Source organism: Lepus europaeus, chromosome 9 (assembly GCF_033115175.1).
Source record: "Lepus europaeus isolate LE1 chromosome 9, mLepTim1.pri, whole genome shotgun sequence".
In the NCBI taxonomy this organism is placed as follows: domain Eukaryota; kingdom Metazoa; phylum Chordata; class Mammalia; order Lagomorpha; family Leporidae; genus Lepus; species Lepus europaeus.
In genome coordinates, this window is record NC_084835.1 from 20961570 (window position 1) to 20986784 (window position 25215).

Here is a 25215-nt window from a genome sequence, read left to right on the forward strand (position 1 = left end):
AGTAACATTATTCATAACTTTTAAAAAAGAATTGAGTGGCCGGCGCCATGGCTCAACAGGCTAATCCTCCGCCTTGCGGCACCAGCACACCGTGTTCTAGTCCCAGTCGGGGCACCGATCCTGTCCCAGTTGCCCCTCTTCCAGGCCAGTTCTCTGCTATGGCCAGGGAGTGCAGTGGAGGATGGCCCAGGTTCTTGGGTCCTGCACCCCATGGGAGACCAGGATAAGCACCTGGCTCCTGCCATCGGATCGGCGCCGTGCACCAGCCGCAGTGCGCCTACCGCGGCGGCCATTGGAGGGTGAACCAACAGCAAAAAGGAAGACCTTTCTGTCTCCCTCTACTGTCCACTCTGCCTGTCCAAAAAAAAAAAAAAAAAAAAAGAGAAGAAACTGTCAGCCCAGAATACCACGCCCTGCACAGCTCTCTTTTATGAAGAAGGTGAACTGAAGACCTTCCGTGACCATTTGTCACCATCCATGCCGCCTAAGCCTTTGATGCTTACGGATGTGCTCCACACAAATAGTCACGGCCATCACTACGGAAGAAGGTAAAGAAGACAATCTCCCAGGAAGAGTACAAAGGAAATCCAAAGTCAGCAATAGGAATATGTATGGGAAAATGGCAGGGCGAAGTGACCAATTGTCACCTTGAATGTAAATGGCCTCCGCTCTGCTGTTAAAAGGCAGACTGGCTCAATGGATTAAGAAGAAACAAACACATCTCTTTGCTGCCTTCAAGAAACACATTTCACCAACAAAGATGCACACAGGCTGAAAGTGAAAGGATAGGAAAAGATATTCCATGCTAGCAGAAACCAAGAAAGAGCTGGTATAGCCAACCTAGCATCAGACAACATAGACTTTAACAGAAAAAAATGTTAAGAGACAAGGTCACTATGTAATGATTCAGGGATCAATTCAACAGGAAGATATGACTATTATAAACATATATGTACCTAATTACAGGGCACCTGGCTATTTAAGAACTTACTTATTTGAAAGTCAGAGCTACACAGAGAAGGAGAGGTGGAGAAATACAGATAGAGTGAAAAGGGGGGGTCTTCCATCTGCAGGTTCACTCCCAAATTGGCCACAATGGCTGGAGTTGTGCCAGTCTGAAGCCAGGAGCTTCTTCCGGGTCTCTCAAGCAGGTACAGGGGCCCTAGGACTTGGGCCAGCTTCTACTGCTTTGCCAGGCCATAACAGAGCTGCATCCGAAGTGGTGCAGCCAGGATTTAAACCGGCACCCATACGGGATGCTGGCACCGTAGGCGGTGGCTTCTGCCACTACACCACAGTGCCTGCCACAGCACCAGGCTACTTAAATGGAATGTTAAGGGATCTCAAGAGAGACACAGACTCCAATACAATAGTAATGGGGGACTTCAGTGCCCCACTCTCAGCAATGGACAGATCAACCCAACAGAAAATCAGCAAGCAGAGAACAGTTAATAGACACTCTGGACCAAATGGACCTAACACATCTACAGAACTTTCCATCCTACAGCTGCAGAATACACATTCTTCGCACCAGTGCATGGAACTCTCTCTAGGACTGACCACATGCCGGGCCATAAAGCAAGTCTCAGCAAATTCAAAAACATCGACATCATACCATGCGTCTCTTGGCCACAAGGCGATGAAGCTGGAAATCAGCAACTCGGGAATCTCTAGAGTAAATGCAAACACATGGAGGCCGAACAATATGCTTCTGAATGAACAATGGGTCATAAAAGAAGTCAAAAGAGAAATAAAATTTCTGCAAACAAATGAAGATGACAATACAACATCAAAACTTATGGGATACAGCAAAAGCAGCGTTAAGAGCAAAGTTGAACGCAATTGGTGCCTACATCAAGAAATTAGAAAGGCACCAGATAAATGAGCTATCAATGCATCTTTATATTTTAGGATCGCATTCGTGTGAGTTATAATGTGAATGTGGTTTATCATTTTTCTTTTTACACAACGAGCATCAGGTAAGAATATCATAAAACTTCAAATTTCTGAAAACATTAGTTCGCGACAACTGTGGTTTACATGTGGTTACCTGACAGAGACCTGACTCTGCAAGTGCTGGGTACTCATCCCCACGGGAGAGCACTGCCCACGACGTCTGTCCCACCCAGCTCACTCCAAATACACGCCAGAGCGGAAAGCCAGCTCTTCCTTCCTCCGTCCCCACGAGCTAGCTGCCCGTGTAAGAGCTGATCCCCGGGACCACCCGCAGCGACACTGCAGCACGTCAGACTGTAAGCAGACAGGCGAGCACGCGTGTGCACCGCACTCTACCTCGTCAGTTCCTTGAATTCTTCGTATTCTTGCTTCGAAGTATTCAGCTCTGTCTGGACTTGCAGGAGCTGCGACTTTAACTTCTCAGTGTTTGCAAATGGTGCTTTCTGAGCTTTAGGAGACAATCCCGGCTGACCTGATACACAGGAAGCAATCTCAGTTGTTGAAGATTAAAGTAACAAAACACTTTAAGTACTCTGAGAGGTACCAATTTTGAGACACAAGGAGGATAAACAGAAAATGGGTCAGCAGGTGGCTCCTAAAACACAGGAACCTGCAACTTAGCAGCAGACACAGTTGCCAAAGAGAAGTAGAAGTTGTGCCCAGGGGCCAGTGCTGTGGCATAGCGGGTTAGGCTAACACCTGTGACGCCAACATCCCATATTGGCACCGGCTCCAGTCCTGGGTGCTCTGCTTCCAATCCAGCTTTCTGGTAATGTGTCTGGGAAGGCAACAGAGAATGGCCCAAGTCCTTAGGGCCCTGCCACCCATGTGGGAGACCCAGATGAAGTTCCTGGCTCCTGGCTTCAGCCTGTCCCAGTCCTGGCTGCTCAGACCATTTGGGGGGTGAACCAACAAATCAAAGACCTTCCTCTCTGTGTTTCTTTGCCTCTGCCTCTCTGTAGCTCCTCCTTTCAGGTAAGTATATAAATGAACCTTTTAACAAATCGACAGCCTTTGTATACACAGACACTACACAGGAGACCTTGAATAGCTAAAGCAATTTAAAAAAAAAAAAAGATCTGAAAGAGTTACATAGTGAGAGAAGGAGAGGCAGAGAGAGGTCTTCCATCCGCTGGTTCATTCCCCAAATGGCCGCAATGGCTGGAGCTGCACCAATCCAAAGCCAGGAGCCAGGAGCTCCCTCTGGGTTTTCCCATGTGGGTGCTGGGGCCCAAGGACTTGGGCCATCTTCTACTGCTTTCCTAGGCCACAGCAGAGAGCTGGATCGTAAGTGGAGCAGCCGGGTCTCAAACCGGTGCCATATGGTACGCCAGCACTGCAGGCAGCGGCTATACCCGCTATGCCACAGCACTGGCCCCAGCTAAAGCAATCTTCTACAACAAAAACAAAGCTGGAGGCATCACAATACCAGATTTCAAGACATACTGCAGGGAAGTTATAATCAAAACAGCCTGGTACTGGTACAAAAACAGATGGATTAAGCCATTGGAACAGAATAGAAATAAGAAAGCAATCTAAGCCATCTACAACCAACTCATCTTTGACAAAGGAGCTAAAACCAATCCCTGGAGCAAGGACAGACTCTTCAACAAACGGTGCTGGGAAGACTGGATCTCCACATGCAGAACTATGAAAGAAACCCCTACCTTACACAAAAATCCACTCAATCGATTAAAGACTTAAAACTATGACCTGATACCATCAAATTATTAGAGAACATTGGGAAAACCCTGCAAGATATTGGCACAGGCAAAAAGTTCTTAGAGAAGACCTCAGAGGCACAAGCTATCAAAGCCAAAATTGACAAATAGGATTACATCGAACTGAGAAGCTTCTGTATTGCAAAAGAAACACTCAGGAAAGTGAAGAGACGACCGACAGAATGGGAAAAGATATTTGCAAACTATGCAACTGATAAAGGATTAATAATCAGAACATTTAAAGAGATCAAAAAACTCCACAGCACTAAAACAACCCAGTTAAGAAACAGGCAAAGGGCCGGCGCCGTGGCTTAACAGGCTAATCCTCCGCCTTGCGGCGCCGGCACACCGGGTTCTAGTCCCGGTCGGGGCACCGATCCTGTCCCCGTTGCCCCTCTTCCAGGCCAGCTCTCTGCTGTGGCCAGGGAGTGCAGTGGAGGATGGCCCAAGTCCTTGGGCCCTGCACCCCATGGGAGACCAGGAGAAGCACCTGGCTCCTGCCATCGGAACAGCGCGGTGCGCCCGCAGCGCGCCTACCGCGGCGGCCATTGGAGGGTGAAGCAACGGCAAAAAGGAAGACCTTTCTCTCTGTCTCCCTCTACTGTCCACTCTGCCTTTCAAAAAAAAAAAAAAAAAAAAAAAAAAAAAAAAAAAAAAAAAAAACGGGCAAAGGACTTAAACAGGCATTTTTCAGAAGAGGAAATCCAAATGGCCGACACATGAAAAAATACTCAGGCTCAGTAGCCATCAGAGAAATGCAAATCAGAACCACAGTGAGGTTTCTCCTCACTCCCCTTAGAATGGCTTTTATACAGAAATCAACAAGTGCTGGCGAGGATAGGGGGGGAAAGGTGCCCTAATCCACTGTTCACAGGAATGTAAACTGGTGCAGCCACTATGGAAGACAATACGGAGATGCCTTAGAAATCTGAATATAGCCCTACCATGTGATCCAGCCAACCCACTCTTGGGAATTTACCCATGGGAAGTGAAATCAGCCCATGTGAGTTACCTGCACCCCCATGTTTACCGCAGGTCAATTCACAATAGCTGAGACACGGAACTAACCCAAATGCCAGTCAACTGAAGACTGGATAAAGTTACGGGGTATGTGCACCATGGAATACTACACAGTGAAAAACACACCGTGAAATCTGGTCATTTTCAACAAGATGGATAAAACTGGAAAACACCATACTTAGTGAAATACGCCAGTCCCAAAGGGACAAACACCGCATGTTCTCCCTGACCTGTGATAACTCATAGGGTACGCAAAGGGCAATCTGTAGAAGTGAAATTGACACTGAGAAGCAATGGCTTTGAACAGCCTTTGTCTCAACTGTTGAACAGTGGCTTTTTCCCCCATACTATTTGTTGAACTCTTAACATAGTTAATCGTATGTGTATAAAGTTAATTGAAAATACATCGTAATGAAAAAATAAGAGTGGGAATAAGAGAGGGGGAGGGAAGGAGGTGAGAGGGTGGCTACAGCAGGCAGAATCTCCGTGTTCCTCGAGTTGTAATTATGAAATGTATGAGGTTTGTATTCTGGAGAACAAAAATAAAACCACCTGTGCGCTCAAGATCAGATTGCAGACCCAAGTACTAGCTAGCACCCTGCTGCCAATGGATACCAGGTAAGGAAAGGCTGCTAGGGTGGACCCCATCTCCTGAGCCGGGTACAAACAGGAAAGCAGATCCTAGCCCTCACCTCTCAGCCCAGGAACCCGAAATTTTGCCCCCAAGATTTATTCAAAAGTTAGAGTTGCACAGGAAAAACAAAAAACAGAGGTCGTCCATCCACTGGTTCACTCACTAAATGGCTGTCCCAGCCAGGGCTTGGCCAGGCTGAAGCAGAGCTTTATCCAGGTCTCCCACACTGGTGCAGGGGCCCAAGCACTTGGGCCATCTGCTGCTGCTTTCCCAGGCACATTAGCGGAGAACTGGATTGGAAGTGGAGCAGCCAGGACTTGAACCAGTGCCCATATGGGATGGGGGCAACCCAGGCTGTGGCTTTACCCCTTACACCATAATGCCAGCTTGATGAATCTGAATTTCTGACACTGCAGGTTGTTTAAGGCCAAGTTTAAAAAGTTACTGAATTTCTGGAGTGGTGCCTACCACACACACCAGTCTCTGAGACAGCCTCAGGACAGTGAACTCTGCAGGTGCGGGGGCAGGGTCTGGAGATGGGGGCCTGGGCTAAGAAATGCCTGGGAGAGGAGGAAGGAGGAGGGAGGAGAGAGGAGAGAGGGTGAGGGGAGAGGGAAGGGAGGAGGAAGGGGGAGAGGAAGGCAAGGCAGGGCGAGAAGGAAGGACTACCAGACAGTTTGCATCTACCATAAGGTCCATTTCCAATGCTGGGGACACAATCACACTGCACTGAACCACCAAGTCGCTCAGCACTGAAATGACCTGTGGGAAGGTCGACTGGCAACCACGAGGGCCGGAAGCCCCTCCCCAGCACCTCGCCTCACCCCTGGCCTCCCACTTACCTGTGGCCAGGGTCCCTGAGAACACCCAGCACTGGCAGAGGACACAGGCTGCCCTGTGGTGTTGTACTGCTGCTGGGTGGGAGGCCACTGGTCCACAGGAGTCCCACAGCAGGCTGCGCCACCCTTGTAGTTCCCTCGATTCCCAAGGAGCATGCCGTGGCCATTCTCAGCCTGCATCTGACACGCACATGGGGCCAGCAGAGGTGCTGGGGAACGAGGGGTCGCCAGCTCAGTCTGGCTGCCCAGCCCCCAGCACGGATGTCCTAGAGCATCTCGGAGTGCATGGAGGACACGCTTAGTGCAGGACAGGAGGCGTCCGGAAGGGCCCAGCAGCACGGGTGCATAGGGGAGCCTGGGGCAGATGCTCGTGTTCTGTGCCTCCACTTCCTCCCGCCACATGATGGTCATTGCAACACTGCCCTTCCGTCATTTAGACAATGAGCCTAGGTCTGTCTTGGTGCCTTCTACCGATACACCCATCAGTCAACAGTGGCCTGCATCTCTCTCCTCCTCCAAGGAGCCCTGGCTGGACAATCACTTTTTTTTTTTTTTGACAGGCAGAGTGGACAGTGAGAGAGAGAGACAGAGAAAGGTCTTCCTTTGCCGTTGGTTCACCCTCCAATGGCCGCTGCGGCCAGCGCACCGCGCTGATCCGAAGCCAGGAGCTTCTCCTGGTCTCCCATGGGGTGCAGGGCCCAAGCACTTGGGTCATGCTTCGCTGCACTCCCGGGCCACAGCAGAGAGCTGGCCTGGAAGAGGGGCAACAGGGAAAGGATTCGGTTCCCCTACCGGGACTAGAACCCGGGGTGCCGGTTCCGCAGGCAGAGGATTAGCCTAGTGAGCTGTGGCGCCGGCCAGACACTTGCATTTCGTTCAAGCCAGAGATGAGCAGGTGTGTGGCACAGCAGTGGACACCCATGTCACATGTCAGAGCACTTGGGTTCGAGTCCCAGCCCCACTTCTGGTTCCAGCCTCCTGTTCATGTGCTCCCTGGGAGGCATCAGGTGCTGGCTTGAATACTTGGGTCCCTGCCACCCACGTAGGAGACCCAGATGGAGTTCCCAGCTCTCAGCTTCAGCCTGGCCCAGCCCTGACTTCTACAGCTAGTTGGAGAGTCAGTCAGTCAATGGAAATATCTCACATAATTAACTAAAAATCTGAAGAAAAACATCACAGATGAAAATTTCTTTGTCCAAGTTTTAATAAATAAAACCAGAGGGAAGGCAGAGTCATCCAAGTTCGTCTTTGCAAACACTCACGGGAGAGTCTTGGCACAGCAAATGCTGTAGAAATAATGAAAACCAGCAAGTGAGCCAAAGGTCCTGGTGCAGATTTTCCATGGCATTTTCCCCTACTATTTATCTGAAGGAGTGACATCAAGGGAGGGAGCAGGGTGGGGGAGAGAAAGAGAAAGAAGATCTTCCAACCACTGGTTTACTCCCCAAATGGTTCTAACGGCCAGGGCTGGGCCAGGCTGAAGCTAGGAGCCAGGAGCTTCATCCTTGGGCCATCTCCTGCTGCTTTTCCCAGCCCCTTGGCAGGGAGCTGGGTCAGAAGTGGAGCAGCTGGGACTTGAACCGGCACCAGCACTGCAGGCAGCAGCTTCACCCGCCCCTTCACCCGGCTGCTCCACTTATCCAGCTCTCTGCTGTGGTCTGGGAAAGCAGTACAGGATGGCCCAAGTCCTTGGGCCCCTGCACCCGCGTGGGAGACTTGGAAGAAGCTCATGGCTTCGGATCGGCACAGCTCCAGCCTTTGTAGCCATTTGGGGAGTGAACCAGTGGATAGAAGACCTCTCTCTCTCTCTGTTTCTCCTCTAACTCTGACTTTCAAATAAATGACTCAGAGTCACAGAGCTTGGAAGGAGAGCAACAGCCGGGTGCTCCATGTGCACCTGCCGTGAGAGCTGAGGCCTGCCGACCCAGGCTGCCCCTGCCAGCCACTTGGCCTCTGTCCGCATTCTGTCCCAGGGCCGCAGCATGAATGTGCCAGTGTGGACACAGCACAGAGAGGAAGGGCTTCAGCCAGAGGGCTCCACGTGGTCCCAACAGCCACAGGCAGGTCCGGGATGGGCCAGGGCCAGTCCTCCAGGGAGCCCCCTGCACAGAGCAACGCCCCCATAAACACAGCTCTTCAAAGGCTGCTGGCGGAAGGACTTCCCGCTCCCAGGCTCAAATACAGGGCAGCCCGAGCCTGAGCACCTCCCAGAGGCTGACGGCTTGTAAAGAAATGAACAAGCACTGGTCAAAGCCGAAGGAAAAAGCTTGACTCAAGGCTAAGTAAGTAAGATCCAATCGGTCTGTACAACCTTGGGTGACCGCGGCAGAGGCTGTTTGGGGAATAGAGAGCGCCCTCTGTTCTTCCAAACAATGTTCTAATCAGTTTGGGTGGGAATACGGCTCTGGCCAGGCCAGTTCACAATTTTAAAAACATCTGCCTCTGGCCGATTGGCAAGCACGACCAAGGTTAAGGTCAAATGCTGCACGTGTTGCCTGTGAGGCCTTATTCCAGTGCTGTGGTTTTCAGTTTCTAAACGGACAAGAGTCTCAGTAATAAATCTTATCTTTCCACTTTCATGGGTATTTGCATGCTTACTCCTGAATCGAGCCTCTAACATTAAAGTCTGCACACAGCTCTTGGCCGTATCATTATCTGGTCAACATGGGGCTCTTCGGGCCTGGGCAGGGCACCTCTCCAGCATGCTGGGAGACCCAGGTCTGTGATCAAAACTATCTGCATAAAAACCCCAAGGCGAGATTAGCCCTCCCCCCACCACCCACTCAAAGCAGAGCAGCTCCCCTTCACAGAAAAAGCAGTTGCGACAGGTCTGCCTCCCCACCGTGCACCCACAGGAGGGCAGGTGCACCCGGTTTCCTCCACCACAAGGCATCTCAGCAGATCCTGCACAGAAGCTGATGAGCACAGTTGGCATCTGTTTAACTGCGCATTAGAGCAATTATGCCCAAATGTCAAACAATGCTGCTCCTTCTCCCTACAAGTCTCACCATTTGACAAGCTTTCCCTCACTGAATAGTGGCTGTATTATTCTGTTTGAATACATTAGCATTTCTTCAACCTCTCCAGCTGTGAATTCACTGAGCATCTGCAGACAAACTCAGCACAAATGTTATGAAAGGGGCCTTCGGGAGTTTTAAGGGTGGAAGATGGTCCCAGGCCCACAGCGTTCGACAACCATTGCTCTGGATCGCAAATGGCTGAGCGGATGTCGGGGACCGAGCTCCTGCAGGTGCAGGACCAAGGGGCTCCTGGGGCATGGCAGGCTCAGAGCTATGGCCAGGGCAGCCCTGCGTAAGCTGGAACTACTGCCCACCCTAGGTTGAGTACCGTTCACCTGTCAGAAGACGACCCTCGGTGAGGCTCGGGGGGCGGAACGGCTTCCCCGAGACCAAGCTGTAAGCGGCAGCGTGGCCGGGGGTTCCCAACTCAGGTCCCACCTGAACACCTGCGCACAGAGCAGAACTCGGCTCATGTGCGTCCTTGGCCGATAGCGCAGGCTGACCGTCCACGGTGCAGAGTCCGACTCAGCAGCTGGCGGACAGCATGGGACAGCACCAGAGCAGGAGCCGCATCGTTCTGCAGACTCCCCGGCCTCCCGCACGCACTACGGCGGCCAACGGTCTGCGAGCCGGAGGAGGGGGGTCCCCCACCCATCTGTGACCTCCAGGGGCTCTGGCTCCTTGAGGCGGGAGATGCATTTTTCTCCTCAAAGCTTTCTGAGAAATGAGCAGACAGGCACTTAAGGGTTCACCCCGAGTCGAAACTCAGAACCCGCCACCTGCTCTGCAGTTAGCAGCCACACTCCAGGGTAACCCATCCCCCCCAGCCAGAACAGCCGCCGCCCAGAGTCCACTAAATCAGCAGCGAGAGCAAGAAACATTCAAGTGCCAGCCACCCAGCGACAGTTAAGTCAATCCAGAGCCACAGGATGCAGCCACCACAAGGCACCATCAGAGGTTTCAGGATTGTGGGGCGTAAGTTGGTCCTAATCAGGTGAGGGAAGCACGCTACAAAGTTGTGTCCTGGTAACAGTGTTTCAACTACAGGACCACTGAGTAGCAACGCCCAAAAAAATGGGAAGTCCTTATCAACGAGGGAAGAGACTTTGAAAAACACTGTTTAGGGGCTGGCGCTGTGAGCACTGGCATCCCAGATGGGCGCAGGTTCTAGTCCTGGCTGCTCTACTTCCGATCCAGCTCTCTGCTTACGGCCTGGGAAAATAGTGCAAGATGGCCCAAGTGCTTGGGCCCCTGCACCCCTGTGGGTGACCGAAAAGCAGCTTCTGGCTTTGGATTGGCCATTTGGGGAGTGAAGCAGTGGATAGAAGATTTTTCTCTCTGTTGTTCTACCTCTCAAGTAAATAAACTTTTTTTTTTTTTTAAAAATCCCATTTTAAACTATTTTGCTGGGATACATCATACATCCTATAAAACCTAGCCCTTACACCTGACAGTTACAGGTTTGGGCACACTCACATTTACCAAGCTCAAGTTCACGTGATTCATTTATAGTCTTAAGGGGCGATGGCTACCAAACTAGACAATGACGTCCTCCTCCAGCTCGGGACCTGTGGGCCTATGTCTTCCGGACTTCCTAAGACGGGCAGCTGCCTAGGATCCGGCCGGTGTTCCCCTGCCCCCACTCCCAGATCTTCATCCTGGCTGTTTTCTTCTCTCAGCCTCTGACCCCCACCCATTCTGCCTGTCAACCACTGCTTCCCTCTCCCCTCATCTGTGCGGTGGCGACGGGGACTCAGCCTCACAGGGATGGTGAGGGCACAGGAGAGGCTGTGTGATGCCCCTGCACCAGGCTCATGGCAGCCCCGCTAAGCAGGGGCCCTCCTCTGCTGCCCCCATGGCCATGTCCTCCTGGCAGAGGGCCCAGGCAAAGCAGGGGGAGGACATCTAGGTGTGTGCAACTTGGCTTTCCCAACCTGCAGGCGACGGGGAAGGTCTAAGTTTCTGGTGCTGGGAACGGTGACGCCGGGGAACACAGAGTCATGGAGCCCTACACCTTGCTGTGTTGTCGCTCTGCCTCGGGGCTGCCCAGTCAGCTGTCACTCAGCAGAGGACTCCACACCCACGGCTTCTATAAACACCTCCCTCCCAACTTAGCCTAGTCTGCACCAACAGTTACTGCATTACAACTGTGATGCAAGTGTCAAGTGGGTGGTTCTTTGACACATGCACTGGGAGGTGGCAGAGGGGCATGCCTGCGGTGACCTGGTTGGTCAGGTCTAGAGGGCAGGGGCCGGTGTGACCCGCAGGTTCCCCGAGCCCGGGACGACCTGTGGCAGGCAGCAGTTCAGCGAGTGTCTGCTGAGTGAGACAGGGTTGCATAGTGGTCCTTGAGCATCCACGGGGGATGGGTTCCAGGACTCCGGTGGATGCTCTCATCCTGCCGTTCCAGTTCCTTCTGCACAATGGCACAGTGTCTGCTCACACCCTTAGTGTGTCCTCCTGGACACTCTGGTCACCTCTGCATTCCTTGTGACACCCATCGCGCCGCACAGGCTCTTGGGGAACAATGCCAACAACACCTCTTCAAGGCTGACACACGCGCCAGGCCTGACCACGCAGAACACGGCATCATCGACCTACCTTTCCCCTAGGATTTTCTCCCCAGGGTTGGCGAGTCTACAGACAGGGACAGCACAGACACTCAGGGCCAGCTAGATACACTGAGCTTGCTTGGCTCCCTGGGTAAACACGGCGGGGAGGGCACGTGTGTGCAGGGGGACAACAGTCCCTGGGGCTGGCGACATGGAGGCCCTGACCCACCCACCCACTGAGCAAGCGGCTCAGGGCATGGCCTGGAGAGGGCGCTCAGCTCATCTCGGCTGGGGGGCACGGGAGCTGTTCTGGTGGGGACCCCTGCCAGCACCTGGGGGAACCCCAACGCCCGTTCTTCAGAGAGGTACAAATGCACACCCTCGTGTAAGGCTGACTGACTCCAGTGTTATTACAGCTCAAAACAACCTCAAAGAGGCTGGCACAGTGGCTTGGTGCATTAAGCCGCCTCTTTGCTTGCAACACCAGCATCCCAGATGAGAGCACTGGCTCAAGTCCCAGCAACTCCACTTCCAAGTCCAGCTTCCTGCTCACGTGCCTGGGCAAGACCTGGACAGTTTCCCAGCTTGTGGCTTCAGCCTGGCCCAGCCCGGGGTTTTACAGGCATTTGGGGAGTGAACCAGCAGATCGACGTTGGCTCTTGCCCGGTCACTGTTTCAAAGCAAGACTTTCTACACCTTGCCCATTACTCCACCTCGTGGAGCAAAAACCAATACATTCTCTGCCGCCCTAAGGGTGCCTACACGCGTGCATTTACCTAGCTGTGAACACTGGAGGAACCATGTTCCATTATCTTTGCAGGCAAAATGTGATACTTTAAAAACACCACTGCAGGCTTGCTTCCAGCCCACACAGCTGGTGTCAGCAAGAGTCAACCCTATGACTCATCCATCGAGAATGTTCCAGACCCTTCTTAGGGCCGCTGCCTGGCTGAGCCACCTCCCCTCTCTGCTCCAGCCCCTCCTCAGTCACCTCCACTCAGTGGCCAAGAAATGAGATCATCTGTGGATGGAGCACTCACTATGGGCCAGGCCCCGACTCAGCCTCCCAATCTATCCTATTAATTCCACTCTACAAATGGGGAAACGGAGGCTGGGGGAAGCACAGGCAGTCTAGGCTGAGGGCAATCAGACAGAGCCTCCCAGGGAACAGAATCCACGTGGGCCTGCATGAAAACCTGTGTGGAACGGCAGGTGTAAGTGGCCCTGGGATTGCAGGGGCTCGGTCAGCACCGGCACAGGGGAAACACCTGTCCTTGCTTGGACACGGGCTTGCCTCTGGAGCTCCGGCACGCGCAGGTTTCAAGATGCCAGCGAGGAGAATCTGCAACGTGGCTCCTGGGCAAAGAAAGCCAACGTTCACTCCCAAATTACCTCCTTCCAACTTTAAAATCCGATGGTGCCGTGCAGTGCAGCGTCACTGCTCCCTCCTTCTCTGGCCCAGGACTCAGCGTCCCCACCTGGAGTACAGGTGTGCACATGGCTGCTTTGCAGGATGGGGCAGGGAAGCGCAGAGCCAGACATCAAGCGCTCAGCCAGGCACCTGGTGGGAGCTGTTGGGTGGGGTCCCCACCAGCCCCCTTTGTGGCAGGGACAGCGCTGGAGTCAAAGAGCTTGGGGGCAAACCAAGGAAGGAACAGGGAACCCCGGGACTGCTCCCCCTCCCTGAGCGGCCCAGGCCATGTTGGGGTAGGAACTTACACTTTGCAGAGAAAACAGAAGGTGGGAAGCAGCTGGGGTTAAGCTTTTTCACCGGCACAGCGGGCATGTCACAGCTGCACCAGCCCGAAGGCCAGGAGGCGTCCTACGTGACATCCAGTGACCGTTAGTCCAGCTGGGAGGTGCAGGGACCCTCATGGCAGTGGCCAAGCCATCCGCAGTAACTTACGCACAAGGCCCCGCCCCGCGCGCTGCGTTAAATAGCACAGGCGCAAACAAGCAGCAGCAGTCCCTGGCCGGAGCAGCCGGCGTCCCCTCCACAAGCTGCAGCTGCGTTAGCGCACCGGGCCCTCCCGACCTGGTCCTAGCTGGGGAGGCCTGTCCTGAGGCCACCGCCAGGGCCTAGAATGTTCTTTCGCACGGGGCAAGGGCAGTATGGTGAGCCTTCCCTAGAGAGGAGGTCCCAGGCGCTCCCGTGGTCCATGGCCACCTGTGCTATCCGAGAAGCCACCCCTGCTGCATGCGCCCACGTCCCCTTTGTACTTCTCTAACGCCGCCTCTTGGTGTGGCCTCAGCATGAGAATCGGCCTCCGTCTGTCCGTCCAGACTCTCAGCTCCCCGCCAGCCTCCAGTGGCGAAAGGGAGTGGACCGGGGCCAGCGCTGTGGTCTAGCGAGCAAAGCTACAACCTGCAGTGCTGGCATCCCATATGTGAGCCGGTCTGAGTCCCGGCTGCTCCACTTCCCATCCAGCTCTCTGCTGTGGCCTGGGGAAGCAGTAGAAGGTGGCCCAAGTGCTTGGGCCCCTGCACCCACCTGGGAGACCTGGAAGAAGCTCCTGGCTCCTGATTATCCCCGCCCTGGCTGTTGTGGCCATTTGGGGAGTGAACCGGGGCATGGAAGACCTCTCTCCCTCTGCCTCTCTGTAACTATGCCTTTCAAATGATAAATGAATAAATATTGGGAAAAAAAGCAGGGGAGGACCCCAGTAAAATGCTCCCTGGAACCAGCTGCTGGCACTGGGCAGTAACCCACCAGCAGCCCCAGCTGAGGGTCTCTGTCTCGGCTGCACGTCGGGCTCACCTGCTGATGCCGACACCTGTTCTGATCGACCCGGATATAACTCCGCTGTTGCCACTAAGGTTGAAACCACTGGCTCCGGTTACACAGCAGGGAACCGTATTGCAAGGGCTCCCGAATCACGCATTAAAACAGATTCCTGGGTGCACCCCGCACCCAGAGAGTATGATCTGTAGGTCTGCGGGGGGCCCAGCAAGCTGAGCGAGCTGAGCTGCAGGCTCCCCCCACCCCCAAGTTCACGGCTCACCTACCAGGTGAAACTCGTCTTCTGCAGCCGGCAGTGAGGCCCTGGGAACACAGCGGGTCCGCAGACGGCTGGGGCGGCTCCCCAGGTGAGGCTAAGAAGGACTGGGCCGCACCGAGGGACACCCCGAAGTGCTGACCTCACGGAGCCCGAGAACAATCCCAGACATGTTTTGGCTGAAGGAGGCAGAGGGCCACGACAGCAGGATGTGAAGCGGGCCCTGCATTTTCTTCCGCCAGTAAGGACAGGACTGCGACCCCTGGCAAAACCGGAGTAAGACCTGTGGGCTTCGCAGCCGGGCAGGTGCAGGGTTCCCTGCCCGTTCTTGGCACTTACACCAGTTCCTAGGGGGAACTGTCGGGGAAGACATGGGCCCGCAGCCCATGGGAACTGCTCTCCGGTTTCTGTGTCTCACCGCTGAGACGGTGCAGTGACTGTGATCCTTATTTAAGGAGTCCAGCTGAAGGGCATGTGGGGATCCTTGTTCTTGGAATCTTTCTGAGAATCTCAAAGTATTGCCTAAGTGAAAAGATTGATAAAATTGGGAAAGGGAGCTGAGCGCACTCTGTCCCCCCATCGCCAGCCCCCCTCCCTTGCTGAGGTCTGTGCCCCGCACATGACAGCCCGAGGGAAGGCTCTCTTCCTGTCTTTAACTGACATGTGATGGTGACACAGCAGGCAGCGCAGGTGCCACACACCCACGGGTCAGGCCCCGGCCCCTAGCTCCCACCCCGGCCCAGTGGTCAGGCCACGGGCTCCATAGAGATGTCACCCACTCGCCGCTTGACCCCTCTGCGAGCCCCATGGCTGGTGCTTCCCCAGGGTCTGTCCTGAGAGGAGGGTACGGCCCCTTTACAGACCATCCTGGGTTAGATAGGACTCTGCTGTGGCTGCCCAGGGGCAGGACTGGGAGCCGATCTTAGTGAGAAATTACAAAACCAAAGTGAGCGCTGCGGTGTACCGGGTAAAGCCACCCCCTGCGATGCCAGTGTCCCATATGGGCGCTGGTTCAACTCCCAGCTGCTCTGCTTCCGATCCAGCTCCCTGCTAATGCACCTGGGAAAGCAGTGGACGATGGCCCAAGTGCTTGGGCCCCTGCACCCAGGGAGATCCGGATGGAATTCCAGGCTCCTGGCTTAGCCTGACCCAGCTTTGGCTGTTTCTGGCCATTTGGGGAGTGAACCAGTGGATGGAAGACCTTTCTCTCTCTCTCTCTCTGACTCTGATTTTTAAATAAATAAATATATCTTTAAAAATAATGATAAAGAAACCATGAAACCACGGCACCTCCCATATCAGACCCAGGAAACCAGAAGTCAAGACGAGCTGATTTTAAGGGAAAGAAGGCGGAGAATGCCGCCTCCTTGTCTCTTCTGTGTTCCCACAGGGAGTTAACCACGGCAGCACCCTGCCGTCTCAGCCACGCACGGCCCGGCGTTCTGCTTCCCATCTCGGTCAACTGGAGCAGAGCTGCGCTCATCTTTGCTGTCTTCATTGTCTTCTTATTTTCTTCAACTTAAAACAGGAAGCCATGCTTCTGGCTTTGACTTTTATTTTATATTTTGAATATATCGTATATCCATTTGGTTCAACATTTAAAAAGTGCGCCCCAGCCATCCAGATGCATCCCAGCTTGTTTGTTTGCTTCAAGACTTTTGTTAAAAAACTGATTTGAAAGGCAGAGAGAAAGGGAGAGGGGGAGAAAGAGAGGGGGAGGGGGAAGGGAGAGAGGGCGAGGGAGAGGAAGAGGGAGAGGGAGAGGGAGTCTTCCATCTGCTGGTTCACTCCCCAGATGGCTGCAGCAGCCAGGGCTGGGCCAGGATCCAGGAACAGTATTCAGGTTTACCACATGGGTGCAGGGGCCCAAGCACTTGGGCCATCCTCTGCTGCTTTCTCAGGTGCATTAGCAGGGAGCTGGCTAGAAGTGGAGCAGCTGGGACTGGAACCAGCGCCCATACGGGATGCCGGCGTCGCTACGCCATGGTGCCGGCCCCATTGTGTAGTATTCTATGTGCAGCTCATCCATCACTTACTTAACTGTCCTCCTATCCGCAGGCATCCGGGCACCTTTCAGTCTCTCGTTATTAAACTCGGTGCTGTACAGAATGAGCTTATGCACAGACCTTTTGGCTCCATGTGGTGTGGGTCCTGGGAGAACCGTAGCCAGGTGGAAATGCTGGGTCCGAAGCATACACATTTTCATTTTGATACACACCACGTTTTGCTCTTCCTGGGGACACTTGTCATTTTTGTCTCTCTAATGACATTAATGCTACTGAAAGGAGCCAGCCTGGGACTGCAGCCATAGTCCCAGAGCAGGAGGGGGGTCAGAGGCCGAGCCCCAGCAGAATCTGCTGTGTGTCACTGGGGGCTTCCTTTGGTTCCTAATCCAAAAAGCAGGGGACTGAACAGTGAGGCTGAAGGTCCCTTCCAGACTCAACAGCCCAGGAACCGGCGGTGCTTCGGCTGCTGGGGCTGCTCTGACGACAGGAGCGCGGCCAGCAGCTGCCTGCCACTCCAAGGGCGCCTCAGTGCTGCGTGCCCGGATGAAGACGAACCAGGCCCTGAAGTGCGCTGGCCCCTGGCCGGGCTCTGTCTGCCGGGAGGCCACGGCCCCAGCTACTGGGGGCTCAGGATGGGAAGAGGGTGCTTGCTTTCTCCGCGTTCCTCTGTAGCATCCGAGTTTAGCACCAAGTGCATGACTTACCGATTTAAGAGTTAAATCTGGGGTCTGCGTGGTAGCATGCTGGGTAAAGCTGCCTGTGACACTGGCATCCGTGTGGGTGCTGGTTCGAGTCCTGGCTGCTCCACTTCTGATTCAGCTCCCTGCTAATGTGCCTGGGAAAGCAGTGGAGAATGGCCCAAGTCCGTGGGCCCCTGCACCGACATGGGAAACTGGAAGAAGCTCCTGGCTCCTGGTTTTGGCCTGGCCCAGCCCTGGCCGTTGCGGCCATCTGAAGAGTGAACCAGCAGGTGGAAGATCTCTTTCTGCCTCTCTTTGTCTGTAACTCTGATTTTCAAAAAAAAAAAAAAAAAATAAATAAATGAAGCTTAAAAAAAGAATTCAATTCACAACTGAAACCAGAGGAAGTGAAGCCTCTGGAGGGTCACGGCCTGAGGGCAGAGGGCCCGGTGCCCCTCTGGGCCTCCCCTGTTTTGACAAATGAGGAGCTTGAACAAGATGAGCTTCCTCTGGTGCCTTCCAGACCAGGAAATCACGGGTACCAGAGTGAGTATTGAAACGTTAAGAGGCAATGGACAGGGGCCGCCGCTGTGGCGCAGTGGGTTAACGCCCTGGCCTGAAGCACCAGCATCTCATATGGGCACCAGTTCTAGTCCTGGCTGCTCCTCTTCTGATCCAGCTCTCTGCTATGGCCTAGAAAAGCAGTAGAGAATGGCCCAAGTGCTTGGGCCCCAGCACCTGCATGGGAGACCTGGAAGAATCTGCTGGCTCCTGGCTTCGGATCAGAGCAGCTCCGGCTGTTGCGGCCACCTGGGGTGTGAACCAACAGAAGGAAGACCTTTCTCTCTGTCTCTCTCTGTCTGTAACTCTACCTCTCAAATAAATAAAGAATCTTTAAAAAAAAAAAAAAAAAGAGGCAGTGGACAGCAGTGAAAAATTAACAGCCCGGTTTTAAAGTGGGCAAAAGCTCTAGGCAGGTATTTCTGCCCAGACGACACACACGCGACCACGGAGCACAGAGAAGACGCCCACAGCACGGGTCACTGTGGCAAGGCAATGCCACACCACAGCCAGACAGCACTCGGCGGGGACAGCAGCGGCGTCGGCGAGGGTCTGCAGAAGCTGGGACACTCACATTTTGATGGTTGGTAAATGACGTGGTGTGGCTGCTGTGGGACAAGTCTGGTAGTTCTTGGGTTCGAGTCTCAGCTGCTCCACTTCTGATCCAGCTCCCCGCTAAAGCACCTGGGAAAGCAGTGGATGATGGCCCAAGGGCTTGGGCCCCTGCTACCCACATGGGAGACCCAGAAGAAACTCCTGGCTTTGGCTTGGCCTAGCCCTGGCCATTGTGGCCATCTGGGGAGTGAACCAGTGGATGGACGATCTCTTTCTGTCACTCTTTCAAATAAATAAATCTTTTAAAAAAGACAATTTAAAAAAAAATAGAATTATCATATAACCCAGTGATGCCATTTCTAGATACATACCCAATGAACTGAAAACACACATCCATGCTATTTGTCTATAAATGTTCACAAAGGAATACTATGCAGCCAAGAAAAGGAAGGAGTGACAGACGGAGGCAGTTCCTACTCTTCTGCTTAGGGCTTATGGGGATGCTACTTCTATTTCTTCTTACTGTGTCTGTTCTTGCTGTCTGAAGTTGGTTCTCAACACAAAGGTGAATGCCACAGCAGGAAGGAGTCTTGAAAACACGATGCCAAGTAGAAAAATCAGACACCTCAGGCCACAGAGCGAGCGAGTGCATTTACACGAAATGTCCAGAACTGGCCAGTGCACAGGGAACGTACATCAGTGATGGCCAGGAGCTGCCAGGAGGGTGGGGGAACTGTGAGCAACGGGAATGTTCTGGAATTCAAAGTGGGAAAGAAAACCTGGTGAAAATACCAAAAATAAGAAAAAAATTCTAAGATCCAATTTCACATTTCCTATCTGGGCTCCTGAGCACACCCCTCCCCGCCCTTGTTGTTGGCCGCCCAGGAGGGCTGAGCCCCGGCCCTCAGCAGCCGTCATCGCTGGCCTTGGCAGGGTGTCTGACCCGTGTGGGAACACCCCTACCGGGCCTTCCTCTTCCTCGCTGGTAGAACGTGGGGGCAGACCAGAGCAGGGAGATGCAGCACCAGGCACCCACAGAGAAGGCAGGGGTGGCGGGTGGGTTTTGGGACTGGGGACACAGCGTTGCTGTGGGCAGCAGGTGCTCTGGTCCAGGACACGTTAGGAGTCAGGCGCCGAGCCCGGGACACACCCAGCACGGGCTGACGCTGTGGTTCTGGCACTCACACAGTGCCACAACTCCAGCCTCTCCCCCACCCACCACCACTCCTCCAAGCCTGTTTCCTCCCAAGATGGGAATCACAAGAGCGCCTCCCTCACGGGGTGGCTGGGAGGCTCCGTGTGTCGAAGTACGGCTCATCGGGAACGGTCCAGGGCCACAGCTCTGCCTTGGTCCTCACGGGAGCTCAGTCAAAGGGATTTTGAAGTAGAAGCAGGAGTTTGCCGGGGAGAGGTGCGAGGGAAGGGGATCCGCGGCAAAGGAGAGCCCACGTGGCAGGTGCGGCACAGAGGTCAGGATGCACCCCGCGCTGAGTGCCGGGGGTTCAAGCCCCGCTCTGCTCCTGATTCCTGCTTCCTGGGAACGTGGACCTGAAAGGCAGCAGGGAGTTCAAGTTCCAGGGCCTGGGCTTCGGCCGGACCCAGCCCCAGTGTCGTGGGCATCTCAGCAGTGAACCAGGGACAGGAGGTCTCTGTCTGCATGTCTATGTCTTTCTGCCTTATTTTAAGAAAGCACAATGTGGTCGGCGCTATGGCGTAGTGGGTAAAGCCACTGTCTGTGATGCTGGCATCCCGTATGGTCACCGGTTCGAGTCTCAGCTGCTCCACTTCCCATCCAACTCCCTGATAATTTGGGAAAGCAGCAGAGTGCTTGAGCCCCTGCTACTCACGGAGGAGACCTGGAACAAGTTCCCTGTTCCTGGCTTTGACCGGGCCCGGCTCTGGCTGTTGCGGCCACCTGGGGGATGAACCAGCAGATGGACAATCTCTGTCTCTCACTCTCTGCGACTCTTTCAAAGAAATAAAATAAATCTTAAAAATACCAAACCATGGGGCCGGAGCTGTGGCGCAGTGGGTTAACGCCCTGGCCCAAAGCACCGGCATCCCATACAGGCGCCGGTTCACGTCCTGGCTGCTCCATTTCCAATCCAGCTCTCTGCTGTGACCTGGGAAAGCAGTAGAAGATGGCCCAAGTCCTTGGGCCCCTGCACCCACAAGGGAGACCCGGAAGAAGCTCCTGGCTTCAGATCGGCACAGCTCCGGCTGTTGTAGCCAATTGGGGAGTGAACCAGTGGATGGAAGACCCCCACCCCCACCCTGCCTCTCCTCTCTCTGTGTAACTCTTTCAAATAAATAAATAAATCTTAAAAAAAAAAAAAATACCAAACCAAACCAAAAAAAACAGCACAATGGCAGGTCTGGGCGAGGTGGATTTGGGAACTGAGTCCAGCATGTGCGGCTAGGGCGCGGGTGGGGATGAAGCTCTCTAGAGCAAGAACTTGAGTAGTGAGCTTGTTCTGTCTCATGCGAACGGGTGAGGAAGAGAGCAGTGCGGGCCCAGGTGGGCCCAGCCCTTTCTCCTTTCCAGCCTCCTGGCCACCAGGGCCCTCTCCCCTGTAGGGGATGGAGGGTGATCTGGAGTGGAGACCAGGAGCCCCCTAGTCTGGGTGACTGCAGGCCCCTGCAGGCAGAGCAGCTGGGGACCAGCCTGTGAGGGCAGCTACTGGGCAGCACCCCTGGGCCTGCCCCTCTGCCTGCCTCCTCCAGCCCCAACTCTGGCTGCCCCTTCTGCCTCCCCATGGGAGAAAAGAATTAAGACTCCACACGTGGGAGCTTTAGCTTACAAAAAGTATTTATTAACCATTTCCCTCCTCTTGCTGTAACACAACAGCATGACACAGAACGGCCTGGGCCGTCAGCCCCACGGGCGTGGACTCTGCTGTGTGACCGGCCCTGGTTAGGCACCGGGACTCAGAATACGTGTGGTTTCCGGTGCCATACATGAAGCAAACCACGCCCAGGGCCTCCAGAGTCGGCCAGGCCTGGGCACGGCTGGGTTTGTGTGGATGGAAAGGGTGACACAGACAATGGGCAGCATCTGGGGCACAATGCCAATGCGGCCGCACCTCCTCCTGCAGGGGCTGGGGCTGGGCACCCTCCGAGCTGCAGGGTCCCAGGCCTGGCCTGAACGCCCAGCATCCCCCACAGCTGGCGGTTGGAGGGCTGCGCGGTGCGGCTGCCCTGGGCGCTGCTGTCCCCGTCCTGGCTGGTGCGTGGGGCCCGAGTGGCGCTACTGCTGCTTGTGTGGTGGTGCCTTCCAGGTGGGCGGCAGCCTCCTGTGGATGAGTGTGAGCCCGCATAGGATGAGGAAGACTCCTCCCCACCAGAGGACCTCCTGGCACTCTCCGTACAGCACGTAGCCCAGGAAGGCCTGCGGGCCAGAGACAGCTGTGAGGGCCTCAGGTGCACACAGCCTCGCTCCCCTGGGGCCGCCTCCCTCCCTACAGGGGGCCAGCAGCCTCGGGCTGGGGACACCGTGAAGTCACCCCATCCACTTGTCTGTGACACAGACGTGGCTGGCCTCCTTCCCTCACGGCATCAGCCTCAGCAAAGTACCCAAGAGGGACCCAGCAGATGCCAGCAGGTGCACCTGGCACACAGCTGCCACCTCCACGTTCCCTGACCCAGCCTGGGCTCCCAAGTCCTTCCTCGCCCCCTTCAAGGCTCTGTCTGGCCGACCTGACCAGCAAGGCCCCCGCCACCTCCATGCTCCAGGGCTCACGCCGGACCCCAGAGTCTCCCTGAGTCACAGGCAGGCTGCACAGGACCTCAGAACGAGGGCCCCTCCCCGCAGGCCCAGCCAGCAGTGGGCTTCTCACCTACGTCTGGGGGTCAAAGCCGGAGCCCCCTGGGCCAACTCACCCAGCACCACTCCCTCCAGCTACTCACTGAGCTGACGATGTTTGCGAAAGTCACGGTGACAGACGCGATGGCTGAGGACATGGAGAAGCTGAGACCCCGGCTGAAGAAGGTCCACATCAGGGAATTGGTGGTCGCCATCACCACGATGCCCACCACGCACGTGAGCATGTGCACCTGCGGGACAAAGTGCCACTGCAGCCATGCCCAGCCCAGACAGCGCCCCGGGACCCCCGGCACGGCACCACGGTGGTTACGGTCACGGCTGCCTGGAGCCAGAGAGCTCCTGGGATCTCACCACCGCCCGCGGGACGCATCTTACAGAGCAAACACTCAGGAGACACTCTTCAGGCTGCGTGACCTTGGGCACAAGCCAAATGCTAATCCAGAACCAGCGTTTTCTATTGAAAATAGCAGTTATTGGCCGGCGCTTTGGCTAATCCTCCGCCTTGCAGCGCCGGCACACCGGGTTCTAGTCCCGGTCGGGGCACCGGATTCAATCCTGGTTGCCCCTCTTCCAGGCCAGCTCTCTGCTATAGCCCGGGAAGGCAGTGGAGGATGGCCCAAGTCCCTGGGCCCTGCACCTGCATGGGAGACCAAGAGAAGCACCTGGCTCCTGGCTTTGGATCAGCGAGATGCGCTGGCCGCAGCGGCCATTGGAGGGTGAACCAACGGCAACAAAGACCTTTCTCTCTGTCTCTCTCTCTATCCACTCTGTCAAAAAATAAAATAAAATAGCAGTTATTGTTCTTTTGTTTTTTTTGGATCCCACAGGGACCAAGGCTTTCAGACCAGTCCCAGAGGGCCAAGAAACTGCTCCACACAGTGGATAAAGAGAGCAGGACTGGAGCACTCACTTCCCCGGCTCAGGCTGAACTCACCCTGTCTGCCTCCCCCAGGCCCTGGACCCTGTGCAAGCCATGCCCCAGCCAGCCCAGTCTGGGGGCTTTACTCATCTCTCCCCGCGCACTAGCCCTGGGGGTTTTCGGTGCCTTCTTGGTTCCTCATCTCCATTTTACAGACAGGCAACCAGAGGCACTAAAGCCACCTGCCTAAGGGTGACAGAGGTGACAGCGGCTGGGGCTCAAACCTGGGCAGGGTCACTCCTTGCTCTCCACCAGGACACAGCCCTTGACTCTGCGACTGGCGAGGCCAAGCCTCACTCGGAGAACGTGCACAGATACATACATGTAGGTATGTATGTCTGTGTACATATTAATATATAAAAATCTTTTTTTAAAGACGAAAGCCTCTGTGTACATTGCAAACATCATCCTTCCCCGAGGCAGCAGCTGTTGAGCTGAAGTGTGGGTCTGGGAGACCCAGGCTTCCTATGCAGATCCAAGACACCACCCCGTTTCCCTGCGGAGGAAGAGGAGGCTTCTAACAACACAGCCCCAGTGCGCAGATGCGCTGATGTGCGCTGGGCTAGCGCGGGTTCTAGGGGGCCAGATACGCAGCTGACAGCACCAAACCCGTCCCGGGCCCCGAGCGCCCCCAAGAATGACAGGCAGCGGATCCAATCCGCACCCACTGCGTGAGCGCGCTCTAAGCAAGCCCTGTGCCCCTGCGTCCAGGCCGGGAGCGGCCCAGGACTCCACGCGGGGCGGCGCTCAGCCTTCCCCTCCGGGCCCTTCGTCCTGGCAGCGGGGGCCAGCGGCCGCGGGGTCGGGAGATGGACAACAGGCTTCTCACCTTGCCAGTCCCGCGGAGAGAAACGCTCGGGCCCAGGGGCTTTTACCACGAGTTAGAGGGCGGGCGCAGGAGTGGAGGGCCTGCCCGAGCGGAACCAGTGACTGAGTCCGGCCACAGGGAAGGTCCGCGTGCCCCGCCAAGCAAGAGGCCGCAAGTCCCCAAGGTGTCTGCCGGCCACGCGGGCCGAGGGGGTGGCGTGACTGGGGACCAAAGGATGCGCTCCCGGCCCGGCCCCGCGCCCCCCGGCGCCCCTCCTCCTCCTCCGCCCGCCGCCCGCCCCGCAGCAGCGCGCCCCGGGCTCGACCTCGCTGCCGAAGGCCAGCTTGGCGGAGGCGGCGGCCAGGGCCCCGAACGCGCCGGCGCACAGGCAGTTGAACACGCCCCAGAAGCGGCGCCGCATCGCGCCCGCCTGGAGGTGCGGGGGGAACTCGGCGGGGGCGTCAGGGTAGGCGGCGGCCGACACGGCGCCGCCCGGGAGCCGCGGCTTCTCGGCCATGGTGCGGGCCGCCGCTGCTCGGCGCCCACCGGCGGCGTCACGTGATGCGGCGCTCACGTGAGCGGGGCGACCAACCCGAGACGGGAGCGCTGGGCGTGCCTGGGCTCCAGCCCCGCCCCGGCCTAGGGCGGGCTCGCTGCCTGCCCGGCGGTGCCCCCGGTGGCCAAGCGCTACAACGGCAGACAGCCCGACAGTAGCCCGCGCCGGGAAGGGAGTGGGGCACCTGGAGCGCGCTGCTGGCCTCAGCGGAGGCACGGCCGCACGGCGCACCGTCCTGAACTCTCACCACGTGCACTGCACAAGTCGGTGTCTGCTCGGAGACGGGAGGCACCACGTGCGCACCGTCTGACACGTGAGTCCTCATGGCCGCACTGTTCCCAGCACAGCCCAATGGTCCGGTACCCGGCGAATGCATAAAGCTAAATGAAACGAGGCGTATCCACACAACGGAGGATCGCTCTCAGTAAGTCGGTGAGGTTAGGACGCACAGGCGTTCTTTCTCACCCGCGGAGGTCACGGGTGACCAGCACCCGACACACGGCAGGTGTGCACTGAGCACGTGCTGAGTGAACGGTGAAACCACTCCAGGCAACTGTGTTTTCCTTTTT

At 55.7% G+C, this 25215-nt stretch overlaps 1 protein-coding gene across 9 annotated transcripts; it reads right to left on the reverse strand.

Annotated features, from left to right (window-relative positions):
- Window positions 1–1614: 1614 nt before the first annotated feature.
- Window positions 1615–24625, reverse strand: TMEM42 (transmembrane protein 42). Of its 9 annotated transcripts, none has more exons than XR_009866781.1 (5): window positions 24416–24625; window positions 22447–22593; window positions 18560–19293; window positions 2293–2428; window positions 1615–1670 (listed from the first exon to the last, which is right to left on the reverse strand). XR_009866781.1 is itself a non-coding variant. In XM_062200698.1 (3 exons), the coding sequence occupies exons 1-3, from the start codon at window positions 24605–24607 to the stop codon at window positions 19237–19239; spliced, it is 396 nt and encodes a 131-aa protein (XP_062056682.1). In that variant the 5' UTR covers window positions 24608–24625; the 3' UTR covers window positions 18357–19236. The 9 variants fall into 9 exon arrangements, 4 of the variants coding, with proteins under 4 accessions (XP_062056682.1, XP_062056679.1, XP_062056677.1 ...); XR_009866780.1 differs by lacking the exons at window positions 1615–1670; window positions 2293–2428 and adding exons at window positions 14481–15260; window positions 16775–17751; XR_009866779.1 differs by lacking the exons at window positions 1615–1670; window positions 2293–2428 and adding an exon at window positions 16142–17751.
- Window positions 24626–25215: the final 590 nt, after the last annotated feature.